The sequence below is a fragment of the Colletotrichum tamarilloi genome (assembly GCF_030869305.1).
Source record: "Colletotrichum tamarilloi strain Tom-12 chromosome Unknown Scaffold_32.1, whole genome shotgun sequence".
Taxonomy (NCBI): domain Eukaryota; kingdom Fungi; phylum Ascomycota; class Sordariomycetes; order Glomerellales; family Glomerellaceae; genus Colletotrichum; species Colletotrichum tamarilloi.
In genome coordinates, this window is record NW_026849415.1 from 94,593 (window position 1) to 108,500 (window position 13,908).

Below are 13,908 nucleotides of genomic sequence, written 5' to 3' on the forward strand. Positions count from 1 at the left end.
AAGACGAACAATCAAAGAGTCCTTTCAAATTGTGTTCCAAAGACAATCAACGCTGCCCTCGCAGCGCAGCGTATGTTCTGATGTACAACCAATCTAATAACCTAAACACCTTGATCCAGTCCTTTGGGAATCCGCATCCCATGTCCGGTGTAAACGCCGTCTAAAACCAATCCCGTCGCATCTGGGCCGAGGCCTGAGTGGACAAAGAACCACAAACCAATTGCAAAATAATCAACATCTAGCGCCAGGCCTTGGCCAAGGGGCTTCCAATCTTGGGCGCAAACTGCAAGCTCTTTCTGCGAGCCGCCATCAGGCGCTGCATGACGCTCTCGTCCTTGTCTCTGTTGAGAATGCCCTCGCCCATCTGGACAAAGGTATTCTGCTTAGGAGGGCAGGTCTGCATGTGCAGAGTCTTGGTGGGAGAAGAGTCATACTCAGTCATCCCCGAAGGCGTCTCTGCAGCATACCGAGCAAGAGCCTCAGGCGCAGGCGTGACGGGAACCGGAGAGATCAGGCCCTGCCAGTCATCGTCGTCGTCCTCAGCCTCGTCTGAAGGGGTGTGCATCCACACCGTGCTATCACGTCGGTTCATGGGCGTGTTGGGCGCAGTTTTGGCATCGCGACCAGCCTTGACGGGCGTGGGAACAAGCATGCCGTTCTGGTTGGCGAGCGCTGTGGGCTCCATGCTCTTGCGACGGCGCGCGCCTCCGCGGGGAACCATGGAGGTGTCGATGTAGTATGGCGCCTCCTCGAGCCACTCGTTCTCACGCTCACAGCTGTGTCGATGGGTTAGCCAGACACCATTCAAAAGGACTTAGAAGACACTTACTCAAGAACCCAGCTCACGCCGACACACTGCACAACACCATTGGACTCTCTGACCTTCTCCATAGTGCGCTTGCCGCCATCCTTGTAGACGACGTGGGTGATGCCAATCTTTGAGGCATCCGAGTTGCCAGCAGCACTTGGGTTCCAGTTCCAGGTCTTGACGCATCGCGCTCCCATCTGACCGAGAAGCTCGACAAAGATACCGCTGGCGTCCGCACCCTCGGTGGTGTGCACATCCACAAAAACGACGGCACCACGGAGGAGACCTGGGTTGAGGTCCCGGCGGGGAGTACGCGCCGGTGTTCCGAGGCTCGACCAGACATCAGACTTGGCCGGAGTGACGGGGGCAGAGTCGAGCTCGTTATCGTTCTGCTCGTCCTCATCCTTGTGAGTCTTGCCAGGCGAGTAGGAGATGACGGTAGCACTCCTGTTCAGGCTTGGACGGCTGACTGGGAGTCGGGAAATGCTGGCAGCACGCTTCTTCTTGGGACGAGGAGTCGACTCATCGGCAGGTTTCAAAGAAACCTTGGAGACAGTGGAGAACTCGCGCGCCAGAATGCGGTTAGGAGTCACTGGGGGGACATACGCATCGCCGCCGAACATGGCGGGGTCAACGGGCATGTCGTTCTCGTCGCCGTACTCTTGGCTTGCCTCAGAGAGAGTGTCATCAAAGCTGTTGGACGTGTTGACAATCTCATCAATCTCCTCAGGCTCCATCAGAGACATTTCGTTGGCCTCAGCCGCAAGAGCCATGTCCTCCTCAGTGACCATGAGGTCGTCAAACTCGGGATCTTCGGCTTCAGCAGAGGCGGAAATCTCGGCCTCAATAGCAGCCTCAATCTCATTCTGAGCGTCCATATCGGCGCGCACAGTCATCTCATCCTCAAAGTAAGTGCTTCGGAGGGGAGAATCCTCGGCGCGAGGAGTGGCAGCACCCGAGCGTCCAGGAGTGACGGGGCGTCTCGGTGTCTTGGAAGGGCTAGCAGCAGACCAAGCGTTGAGTTGGTCCGCCAAGGGAGTGAAGCCAACACTGGAAACCCGAGACTTGGCCATGCTTCGTCGAGAGTTCGCGGGGGTGGCAAGAACCATGTTGTGAGCTGAAGAAACTCTGGGGCTGTTGGCGAGCTCATCATCAGAGTCAGACTCCATGTTGCCGTACGGGTCCATATCCTTCTGGCGGAGGCCGAAAATGCCGCTGGGGGCATGAAGAGTGAGCTGAGGTGCAGCTGCGGCTTGAGGCTGGAAATAAGGCTCGTCGTCGACCATCATAGGCTCCCCGTCCGAAGTCAAACCCTCCTCAGTGGCCTCGTCAACAAAGACATCATCCTCTGCAGGTCCCTCTGACTGCTGAATATGATCAACCTCTTCAGCCGGCTTCGGCTCTTCAGTGGGGGCTTCCAGAACAGGCATGTTTTTCTTGAGAACGGGGTCGGCATGCCTTGGCAAGACAGCTGAAAGGCGACCGGGGAACTGCATCGGCTCTTCCAAATGAATGGACTCGTTGAGCATGGCCTCGGCGACTTCATCGAGCTCCTCGTCATCCTCGGCATCGGCATGCGACTCTTCAGCCATGAGCTTCTCGGAAGATCGCTTGACAGGGCGCAGAGCAGTGGGTGTGGACAGCAACAGAGGCTTTGTGGCGGGAGATTGCATTTCTTCCAGTCGCTCCATGGGCTTTGCGGTCATACCCTTGATAGGAGACAAGGGTCGCTTGGCTGGTGACTGAAGCAGAGAAGCCTTGAAGTTGGAAACCTTCTTCTCGCCCTCATTGGTCGAGGGCAGAGCAAAGGGCTTGATGGCGGACTGCGGACGCTTGGCCGGCGACTGAAGCAGAGATGACTTGAATGAGGATGCGGCACCATTCTCGCCGCTCGCCTGTAGTGATGCTGCAGGCTTCAGAGACACTCCCTCAGCACGCTTAGCCGGGGACTTCATCGAGTCCCGGTAAGGCGAGTTGGGAAGTCTCTTGGCGGGAGAAGCAAGAGCATTTGTGACTTCATCCTCTTTCTCCGTAGGCTTGGTGGAGTTTTCGTCATCATGGAACTGCTCTGAGTCGGACGTCTTATCGGCAGGCAACAAGTTGAGCTTCTTGGAGGATCCGAGGGCACCAGTGGGCGGCTTTGTCGGGCTCTTCATCATTGGTCGCGGGGGTGTGTCCGGGCCGGCCAACTCGTCGTCGGAGAAGTCGCGAGGCATTGGGACCTGAGTAACCTTCTTAGGGCTCAAAGGAGTCTTGTCCGTCTTCGTGGCGGTGGAGGCGGCGGCGGCGGCGGCGGACTTGGTCGATCGAGGTGCCTTGGGAACGGGAGGCTTTCGTACTGGTCTGCCCCTGAGACCAGTGGTAGCTGCGGGCTTCTCGGTCGTCTTCTTGCTTGCGTCAGGAGCGATGTTTTCCTTTTCGGGTTCTTGGAATGTTACCGTCTTCTTGACGGCGGGCTTTGCTGCTGTGACTGGTGCGGCGCGAGTACGCGTCGTCGTCTTCTTCACCGGCTCCGCTGCCTTAGAGGCAGATTCTTCAGCTGCCACCTTTCTGGGCCGGCCACGGGTGGGCTTTACTGGCTCATCTTTGGGAGCTGAGGGAAGTGTGCCAGAAACCTGGCGCGCAGCAGCTCGTGCACGAGTTGCTCGGCCAGGAACACCACTTGATGATGAGGATGCTGTTGCCGGTACAGCAGGCTCTTCTGTCTTCTTGGGGCGGCCTCTGGTAGCTCTTGTGGCACGAGGTGCGGCATCGGATTGCTGTGCTTCTTCGGTGTGCTCTTCCTCCTCAGCATCATCGGCTCGTGTCTTTCTCTTCGCTGAGGTCGATCGCGTCGGGGCAGAAACGCTGGCTTTCGCCTTGGCCGCAGCGGTCACGATCTTGGTAGCTCTAGTGTTGGTCGTGGTATCGGCAGTCTTTGCAGCTCTGGAGCGCGTAATACGCTTAGGGGGTGATTGAGGCTCCATCTTGTGTGTGCGTGGGGTTTGAGGGCGAGTGCAAAAAAACAAAGATGAGATAGAACGGGTGTTGGTTGTGTTTGCTGGATGGATTAGTACACTGTGGTTGTCGAGAGTATGTTGTCGTTTATTTACATGATGCTGCGATGGTTGAACTGGAAGCTCAAAGTCAGGGAAGAGCGGGCGGAGGGTTTTGTTGATATGGAGCTTCGCGTAATTGCCGTTGCCATGTCAACCTCCAAAAGGGGTCCACTTTCGGAACGCTGCAGCCCTTTCCCGGGAAAACTCCACAAAATGTCAGGTTCTCGACCCTGGAAACCCTTGACACCTGGCGACCCGATATCTGCCAGCCGTCTACTACTTTTCTTCTGTTCGCTCGTCAAAACAACATCGCTGACAACGAGAACACGCCCGATCCTAGTCTACACCGCGTCATCGAATTAAGATGTTGGATCTCCCATCACGCCAGTGTGACCTCTAGCAAGCAGTGCATCAACACCTGATTGTGTTGTTGATAAACAACGATACAATTCATGCGTTTACCAACGGCATCTCCCACGCGACCTGTACCACATCCATCAGAAGCGATGCATGTCTGCTACACCAAACAGCCAAGCCTAGACTGCCGAGAGAGCGCTCGCCGTGACATCCACAAGAAATGACATACTTTGCGAGTGACGATGACCTCAGGTCGCTAACCTATTGGATAAGGCTCTAACGAATGGAATTTGGCTAGTCGCGACGTTAGAACCAGCATCGCTTTGTTACCTACACCTATCCAACGCTCACCATGCTTGCTCCTGGTTCAAGCAAACGGCGTGTCGACCGTCTGACGTCGAGGTGGCTCAAAGGGGATCTTGCTGTGGACTCTTCTGGGCCACGCTGAAACATTCCACCTCGCGCAGAATCGTCAATCGCGCCTGGCCGAAGCACGGCGTACTCATCCTCGTCCCGTTTTGACGTATCCAAGAGATCTCAGGCAATAGAGGGCATCTCTCTCCCCGCACTCAATCTGCAACCTACTCTATTCCGGCCTGCCCCTTCTGACAAGGCACACCCTAGACACAGGCTTGTCTGCCCGCACCAGCACTCGCTAATGCGGTGCGGCGGCACCTTCTGACGCCATGGGGCCCTTAAGCAAAACTCCGGTAGTGGCTGGCTCGGGATCGACCCTTCATTGGACCCTCGGGAGGCTCATGCAGGCCATAGGGCAACCCGAGGCTCAAGGAACATGGCAAACTCAAGCATAGTTGCATACCTGGGGCTGTACGAAGCAGGCCGTCTCCTCACAAACTCCGTATATAGTGCGCGCTCCGCCTGGAAAGGGCTCGGACAGACTCAGAGGTCCGCATGAGTAGGATATCGTTCCATACTTCCCGACAGACTTCCATCGGGGTTACGTTGCCGTGTGTTCTCAGGGCTGGGCAGCGACCTCGGCGAGCAGTAGCAAAGACAGCCGCAGCAGAGCATGAGAGTCAGCAATGGGATGGCGCAGGCACACACACACACACACACACACACACACACACACACAGCAGGCCAACGCATCGCACCAACACCAACCGTGTTAGCCTCCGCCTCTTCCGTTGCCGCCGATCGATTCCAGGCACCGTTCTTGGCCCTGCTGTGTCGACGCATGCCTCGTCTCACCCACACAAATCTGTCGCTGCCATTCGCCCACCACTCGATGGCGGGGGCTTTGAAAGGAGGCAGGAGGCAGGAGGCAGAGTGCCGTATTGTATACGATGGCATGCCGAGGAATTGCGGTCAGCACGGATGGGAGAAATGTCACATATTGTCCGGATTGGGGAAGACTATGGCAGGGGAATCAGCATCAAACGCCTCAGGAGGCTTGCGACTGATGGCTAACCACCTCAAGGAAGGGCTCAAGTCTGACAGTTCGGGCACGAGCACAACACTTGCACGAGCACACGACAGCAAGGCGACGTATTCGTACTTTTCCCTCTACGGATGCACATGATTTGTACGAACAGAGAATGCGGCATGCGAGATGCCACACCGAGTGACCAGGTTCCATCTCATAAAACGCCGCACCCGAGACCGTGGAACCCGCCGCTTCAGCACTGCGGCACTTGACCTCATCGCGCCCTGGGCTACCGTGCTCTCTCGCCCTTCTCTCTCGTTTTGTACTAATCTCTCACAGGGTTTGTCGTCTCCTTGCATCATCCGGATCCGGGCGCTCACTGTCTTCTCATCTCCCCGTCGGCATCTTGGACCGAATTCTGCCCTATCGTACTCTTTTACGGATCCTCTCTCATCTTCGGCACCCGCGTATCCCTAAGGCTCCACATTGTTTCCAATGGGCTTCTGATCGCCCCAGAAAAAGAGGCCGCCTTTTTTGCCTTTTACAAATTCCCTCTTTGGGGCACCAGACCACAACTCTGTACGGAGTACTAAGACTCCTTTGGATCCTGACCTCACATCATCACTAGCCAAGCCGGGTGATCCGGATCTTCCCATTCGCTCCATAGCCACAATTTCCGCGTACTCATCTCATCCCGCCTCAGCTGCCCAGCACGCCCAGCTTATTAGGCTCTGCGGGTTACACAGTACTCATCTCCCTCTTATTCGTCAGTCCACACATGAAACTTTACGGATACGGCACACAGGGTCAGATCAAAGATCACCTCAATCAAAGACCTTGTCCAGGTTCACGGACAGACTCAGACTCCACTGTCGTATCGTGGAATGCTCCGCCGTTGGCAATCCCTTTTAATAGCCGCTGGATCACGCTCTCTTTTCGCTTGAGTACCCTGAGATTGAATATCTGCCTGTCTCCCGAACCTTAAGTCCACTTCGTTCTCGCAGAACGTCGTCACGTCTGGGAACGGTCATTGGGAGCTCAGCTACTAATCCTAGCTCTCACCATTGACAACTCATCCCAACACCCACTTTGGATAACGCAGGAACTGATCCTCCCGTCAAATCGCATCGCTCCTCCATTAGCAACCAAGCATTGGCCAACAAGGGGCCCTCTTGTAGCAAGAAAAAAAGACCACGGCATCCCGACGTCTCAGTCCGATTAAAAAGAAGGACCGCGCTCACACTCAAAAACTCTCCAATTCGACGTCATACCGGCCGACACCAGGCGAAAACCTTCTTTAGCTCGACGGGTCCGTGAAAAAGGCCGAAGCTTCCTCATCCCCGTCAAAGTCGCCGCACCGCACAGCCGCTGGGCCATGCCCACAAGGTCGACAATCGCTGGATCCTATTACTAGTAGTGTCCATCCGTCGCCCATCTCTACCGTCCCTTCCGATCCATCCTTTTTCTATTTTGGAGTCTGGGTTATCCGTATATCTTTCACAACCCCATCCTCTTTTTGATACCCCCTTTCAAGCTTCCCTTCTGTTCGCCCACTTACAAACCCACCGCCTCTGGTTCGACTATTCCAATAGGCCTAGGACCAAAGGAGGATTCACATACAATGATGCTCTCATCCCTATTGGTAGTGGCAGCTGCCGTTGCCCCGGTGTGGGCGGTTGATCCCGTGAAGCCAATGGCGGCCGGGCTCATCATGGAGGCCCTGGATCCCCGCGCCCTCCCGAACTCGCCTTCGGGAGGCTACGCACCCGCGATCGTCGACTGCCCGTCCGCCCGTCCTACAATCCGGTCCGCATCGGCCCTGTCGCCGAACGAGACAGCATGGCTCCCCCTTCGCCGCAACGCCACAGTCGAACCCATGCGCGAGTTCCTAACTCGCGTCAGCATTCCCAACTTTGATGCCGGTGCCTATATTGACCGTGTAAGCTCATCATCATCGCAATTGCCCAACATCGCCCTTGCCGTGTCAGGTGGTGGGTACCGGGCCCTCATGAACGGCGCCGGCTTCCTTGCTGCCGCAGACAGCCGGACCCCCAACTCGACATCATCTGGCCAGATCGGTGGCCTCCTCCAGTCCGCCACTTACGTTGCCGGTCTTTCTGGTGGTGGATGGCTCGTCGGCTCCATCTTCACGAACAACTTCTCCTCCGTGGTCGACCTGCAGCGCGGCTCAAAGGGATCCGCTGTCTGGAAATTCGATCGGTCTATCTTCTCGGGCCCCAAAGAATCCGGCCTCTCCATCCTCAACACAGCCGAGTACTGGAGAGATGTTGCCAAGCAAGTCGATACCAAGGATCAAGGCTTCGAGGTTTCCATCACGGACTACTGGGGCCGCGCTCTCTCCTACCAGCTCATCAACGCCACTGACGGCGGGCCGGCCTACACCTTCTCGTCCATCGCCGACGAGCCCGACTTCCAGTCCGGCCAGCAGCCCTTCCCTATCCTCGTCGCCGACGGCCGCGCCCCCAACGAGCGCATCATCTCTCTCAACGCTACCGTCTACGAGTTCAACCCCTTTGAGCTCGGCACCTGGGACAACACGGCCTACGGCTTCGCTCCCCTCCGCTACCTCGCCTCCAACTTCTCCGCCGGCCGCATCCCGGACAACGGCTCCTGCGTCCGCGGCTTCGACCAGGCCGGCTTCGTCATGGGCACCTCTTCCTCCCTCTTCAACCAATTCATGCTCCAGAACCTCTCCTCCGCCGGCCTGCCCGATTTCATCCAGTCCGCGCTGACCACCATCCTCAACGTCCTGGACCAGGACAACAACGACATCGCCCAATACGTGCCCAACCCCTTTTACGGCTACAACCCGCGCACAAACGTAAACGCAAACCAGACCCAGCTCTCCCTCGTCGACGGCGGCGAAGACCTCCAAAATATCCCCCTCCACCCCCTGATCCAACCCAACCGCGCCGTCGACGTCATCTTCGCTGTCGACTCCTCCGCCGACACAAACTACAACTGGCCGAACGGCACAGCCCTCCGCGCAACCTACGACCGCGTCGCCCAGCCCATCGCAAACGGCACCCTCTTCCCCCCCGTCCCGGACGCAAACACCTTCATTAACCTAGGCCTCAACCGCCGCCCGACGTTCTTTGGCTGCAACGCCTCAAACTTCACCCTCTCGGGCAACCAGCGCGTGCCTCCCTTGGTTGTTTACCTCCCCAACGCTCCCTATGTCGCACACTCCAACGTCTCGACTTTCGATCCCAGCTACGAGCTCGACCAGCGCGACGCAATCATCCAAAACGGCTACGACTCGGCCACCCAGGGCAACGCGACCCTCGACGCCCAGTGGCCCGTCTGCGTCGCCTGCGCCGTGCTTTCTCGCAGCATGACGCGCTCCCGCGAGACCGTGCCCGACGCCTGCGCGCAGTGCTTCTCGCGGTACTGCTGGAACGGTACGCTCGATACCCGCGAGGTGGACTATAACCCCACCTTTGCGATCGGCAACATTGAGGCCAATAGTCCCGCCGCGAGGACCGGTGTCAGTTTTGCGACTGGGGTGTTGAGTGCGGCGGCGGCGGCGCTGGTGCTGGTGATCTAAGAGTTTGGTTTTCATCTTGAAATTTTGCGCATTAACGGCCTCTTCTTTGATACAACATTACGGAACATCACGGCTGGCATTGGTTTCATTTTTTTTCTTCTGAAACTACATTGTTCCTCTGAGGATAAGAAGGGCATGTTTGGACCCTTCTTCACCACCGTCGCTCCCTTGAGAGCAGGAAAACAGGATACTGCTCTGGAGTTGGTCAGCATTAGGATCACGGACATATTCATTACACCGGGGGGGGGGGGGTGTTAAAACCAGAGACGTTGGAGAAGAAGCAAGACTTCTGTTTGCAAAACTCATGAGAGGAATGTGAGTGTGTGTGAGAGAGAAGAGAGAGATGCGTAGTCTTTAAAAAGGCGAATTTGGGGATATTCACTAATGCAAACGTCCTTCCATGTAAAACATGACTGCATCAACAGGCTGCATGTAATGCCATTTGAAGAACCACGGCTCCTGTGCTCCTCCCGTCTTCCTGTGATATTTCCCACGCCGAGCATACCACACGCTCTACTCCTGGCTAGGCTGTGTGAAATCTCTCGCCCCCAATACCGGACCTCCTCCCAAATCCTGTGTAGATTGACCAGGACGCCCGGTTGTTTGCTGTGGAAAAATAATATGTATGACTCTCCCGACTCCGACCGTTCGCCTCCCAGACCTAACGAGGAGGTATGAATGATGCAATGTCGTGAAAATCAGTCATTAACGCGTAAAAGCAGGCCCAGCAAAGGGCTCTGAGAGGAACAGGGGTTTCGGCGGAGACGGGTCGGTTTGATCACTCATTGAGTAACTCAAACTGTGGCGCCTGACAGTGAAGTTTTAACCTACGCAGCGTCTGGTCTGTTCCGTAGCCTCGTCGTTTCCCCCTGATGATGTCCTCTGTCGAAGTAGGACTAAGAGAATTGATAAAACGTATAATGCGGCGGCAAAGCACCGTCAGGTTATTTCGACGCCCGTCTCGAGTGACCCAGCTTCCCGTCTCTTGGATGTCTCAATCCACCAGAAACCTATCTAGATGGTCGAAAAGGGCCGTCAACCCTCACATCCTTGACACCCTCGGGCATCATTCTCAGCCATTCGGTCCAGTTGTCAATGTCGATCGGTTCGTCTCCTATCCGGAATGACAGTACCAGTTGCTGACCTTCTGTACCGAACGGAAGGCTCGTCCTCAAGGGACCAATGTTAAGAGGTGCGAGAAGAATTGAGGGTAGTCGAGCGTTTCCGGACATTTGCATATGGAGCGGAGACGGAAAGCTGGTGATCGTTTCCTTTTCAGGGTTCCTATCCTGAACGAGAGAAGGATAATTGGACAGTAGTTTTGAGTGAAGCTCTGCGGCAGAGAAGGGGCTCGTGAATCGTTGTGAAGCGCGTGTTTTTAGGTGCTCGGTGAGAACTTTGGTAAACGTGCATCGATCCAGGGCATCGAAGTGCTCCTCGGATACAGCAGCAGCCACCAGTTCCAAGACACCTTGCTGGCGGTGCATCTTGGAAGATGGAAAGAATGCGGCGTCCATCACAATCAGAGTGTCTGAACAGGCCTCCTCAAGCACCTGCTGAATACCACTCCACCGGATAGTCTCGGCCTTGTCCTTGTCTTTTGAGCTGGCAAGACGTTAGGTTACAAGCCTCCTGAGAAGGCTACTTGAGAAGTACTCACCTGGCGAGCACCATTTCCCGGTTGCCGTCTAAGTAGGAATGACCATTGTAGTAGACAATCTTTAGAACGTCCCGTTGATCACGGTCCTCCACAAAGTCGGTAATCTTGCGCGAGAGCCATCTCCACGGGCTTTTGCAGGCCTCTGAAGCAGACGGAATAGTTGTGATCGAAAACGTATATCGGTAATACTGGTCGAAAACTTCTCCTAGTTCTTTGACGGAGCTTCCAACGCTGAAATCAGGGTCGTCCTGCCAGTACAGAAGCAAGGCCTGCGCACTTGAGTAGCGGCTCCGACTGGGAGTAGACAGAATTCTCGAAACATTGGTCTGTAAGTCAGATTTAAGACTATCAATACCAGGCAAAATTGGAGGCTTGTCGAGCCTGGGGCCGGTCGGGAGTGGCGTGCGAATGCGAGACTCGCTGAGCCGGTGACCACCAGGAGGCGTTGGGGAGTCTATCTCCATCTCCTCGGGGTCCTGCGTGAACATTGACTTCACATTGTTGTTGTTCAGGGCCGGCGCTGGGCTGAGGGGCCGCTGGCCAGCCATAGACGGGGCGATATCCTGGATGCTGGGACTGTGAGACCTATGATATTTCCTGACGGCATCCTCCCATGTCATGTTGTGATGGCTAGGATGGCACTTGGCAAGGGCAGGATTGTCAGCAGGGGTGAGCACTTTTTGATAATAAAGACGTGAAGGGGTCACGGGTGACTTACTGCAACTCTCCTTCTGCGGCAGTCATTACAGGCGCCCAGCTTTCTGATGAGTGCGGCTTTCTCTCTCTGTTGCTGGGACAAAGGACCGGTTCGCCTCCTGCTCGCGCGGACCCGGTTAGAGACGTCGGAGCCATCCTTTACATGGAATATGGATGTTAAGTTAGGAGAGGTGTCGGCACTGTACGATGTGTTGCTTGTGTCCACGGACATATTGGTGGCAGCGGATGCCGCCGTGGCCTGAGTTGATATGGACGAGTTGGTGTCCTTCCTCAGCGGAGGAGAAGCCGACTGACCGGGGGTGGGAGGAGGTTGCTGGGACTGGTGCTGAGGAGTCGTTTGCTGCTGCTGCGGTTGATGCTGCGCTGGCAATGACTGCTGTTGTTGGAGCGGAGACTGTTGCGATTGAGGCAGCTCATGATGAGACATTGAAGGTGAGCCAGTTTGGGGTCTGTTTCCAGACTCCTCGCTGCCATTCTTCGGAGGCGCCTCTAACAGACTCGGAGCCGGATGCATGCTTGCAAGTTGTGTTGTCTTATTCCCTTTGTCACAGCAGCAACTACCCTTGACCCATCCTCGGTGTACGTTGGTGTAATTGTATGTGGCGGAAAAGATGAGAGAGAAGAGAGAAGAAGAAAAGAGGTTCGAGAAGAAGAGAGGGTGGCTAGTGGAATTCCCGCGCCCCTTCTCTTCTCATACACACACGCACTTGGCTCTGTCTGGCTGTCGCGCCTTTTCTTTGAAGTTGGGCAGATTGTGTGGTGGTGCCCCACCGAGATTCACCGACGCGAAAGAGCGACCAGAGAAAAGTGAGGGGTAAAAGAAACGGGTCCTCGGAGGCGGGGAGCAGCCAAACAGAGAATGCGCCGAGGGCAAATGATGCCAATTGAGACCCGGAAACCGGAAGAAACCACCGCAGGGACGGTCGAGAATAAAAGAAGGACAATCAGACTTGGTTTCGGTGGACGACCGTCTCAATTCGAGGTGTGTGAAGGTGGGAGGATGAGGGCCGAGGCCAAGGTGCACGAATAAAAATAAGGTCGGTCGGTCAGGATTTAAGGGTACGTGCACCGAGCACCGGAGAGGGAAAGAGCGAAGAAAGCACGGACCAGGACCCCCGGTAAGGTACGGCGCTGGGAATTGAGATCGGGAGGTGAGGTGGTACTGAACCTCTGGTAGTGCCCGTACGCAGTAGTGTGGTGGTGGTGGGCTGGTTGTGGTGGAGGTGGCAGTGGACTATGGTTTGGTCGCTGGTGGTACCTCTGGCTGGTGCAAAACCTTCTCCAATATGTCGATTGCGTGGATTTGGATGTTGTTGTTGTGGTGGGAGAAGAGAAAAAGCGACGAGGTATGGATACTTCTGGCAAGGTACCGATCAGTTCAGGCCGGGATGGGGATGGGGATGGGAACGGGTGAAGGGGACGGGGGAAGTTGGGCCTACGTAGGTGGAAAGAGAGACATACATACTTACAGTCTGGATGGATCGATGGATGGATGGATGGAAATCTGTTGACCGGGCCGGTACAACTAAACCTCTCTCCGAGTTTCTTGCAGTCAGAGATACACGGAAAACAGATACGGCGGTTAAAAAGCCCTTATTGGTAGGTAACGAGCGAGTATCGTCGACTGAGGTGAACCGAGTGACTTGCAGAGGTGTAGCACAAGGCAAGGTAGGAAGGAGAGGGACGAGACTGAGAAACGAGACAACCCTGCGACAGGGATCGTGGATGTTGTGGATTTTGGGTTCACAGAGTTTCGATGCTTGGGCTTTGGTGCTGAGTGATTGATCCAGGTGAGGGTTGTGACTTTTATCGAGCGGGTCTGGGTCCGGGTTTCGGTCTGATGTTTTTCTTGTGTTGCTGCTGCTTGCCGACGCTGAGCGGTTTTACTCTGGTTCTTTGATGATGCTCTGTAGGTAGTCGGCCTTCTTTCTATGTTCCGTTCACCGGGTCTTATGGTTCAAGGTATCTGAAGATGTTTGCTGCTTCGTTTCCGTCCGTCTTTACTCTCTGCTTGCTAAGAAAGGGAGTTAGAGAGCGAGACACACAGAGAGACAGAGTACACAAGCCAAGACGCGTGGTAGGTAAGGTAAAGAAATCCCCGCAGAGTCGAGGCCCCCGGTCCTTTCCTCAAGTTTTCTGAGTCGTTGCACTGGCAGGTGTGGATATCTCAAGAACAAGAGGACCGGGTTCCTCTTCTTTTCCAGCACCACGCTTCACCAAAGTCTCCATTCGTGGATGAGTGTGAACATCATCATATTTTCTTCTTCACACAAGGTTTTCGCTCACCTCAACTCTCCGTTGCACCTTAGGTGACTACGTCCATGCGAGATTCAATGCAATGCAAGCTTTGAGGTCTGAATGGCTCAATCGTTT

General features: G+C 55.5%; 5 protein-coding genes across 5 annotated transcripts; 2 read left to right on the forward strand and 3 right to left on the reverse strand.

Moving 5' to 3' along the window:
• Positions 1-238: 238 nt before the first annotated feature.
• Positions 239-3,774, reverse strand: CTAM01_08787 (uncharacterized protein; the record flags this gene model as incomplete). The annotated part of the gene is made up of 2 exons (XM_060524807.1): positions 239-776; positions 830-3,774. 2 exons carry the CDS (start codon positions 3,772-3,774, stop codon positions 239-241), a joined length of 3,483 nt encoding a protein of 1,160 aa, XP_060380498.1.
• A 1,627-nt stretch (positions 3,775-5,401) lies between these two features.
• Positions 5,402-6,067, forward strand: CTAM01_08788 (uncharacterized protein; the record flags this gene model as incomplete). Its single annotated transcript, XM_060524808.1, has 3 exons — positions 5,402-5,459; positions 5,589-5,730; positions 5,797-6,067. The coding sequence occupies 3 exons, from the start codon at positions 5,402-5,404 to the stop codon at positions 6,065-6,067; spliced, it is 471 nt and encodes a 156-aa protein (XP_060380499.1).
• A 1,144-nt stretch (positions 6,068-7,211) lies between these two features.
• On the forward strand, positions 7,212-9,158 carry CTAM01_08789 (lysophospholipase; the record flags this gene model as incomplete). The annotated part of the gene is made up of 1 exon (XM_060524809.1): positions 7,212-9,158. One exon carries the CDS (start codon positions 7,212-7,214, stop codon positions 9,156-9,158), a length of 1,947 nt encoding a protein of 648 aa, XP_060380500.1.
• A 1,010-nt stretch (positions 9,159-10,168) lies between these two features.
• Positions 10,169-12,049, reverse strand: CTAM01_08790 (uncharacterized protein; the record flags this gene model as incomplete). Its single annotated transcript, XM_060524810.1, has 3 exons — positions 10,169-10,763; positions 10,819-11,459; positions 11,537-12,049. The coding sequence occupies 3 exons, from the start codon at positions 12,047-12,049 to the stop codon at positions 10,169-10,171; spliced, it is 1,749 nt and encodes a 582-aa protein (XP_060380501.1).
• Positions 12,050-12,588: 539 nt separating this feature from the next.
• CTAM01_08791 (uncharacterized protein) lies at positions 12,589-13,418 on the reverse strand (the record flags this gene model as incomplete). Its single annotated transcript, XM_060524811.1, has 2 exons — positions 12,589-12,893; positions 13,001-13,418. Coding segments are annotated over 2 exons (723 nt in total), but the record flags the coding sequence as incomplete, so codon positions are not given.
• Between the last annotated feature and the right edge of the window lie 490 nt (positions 13,419-13,908).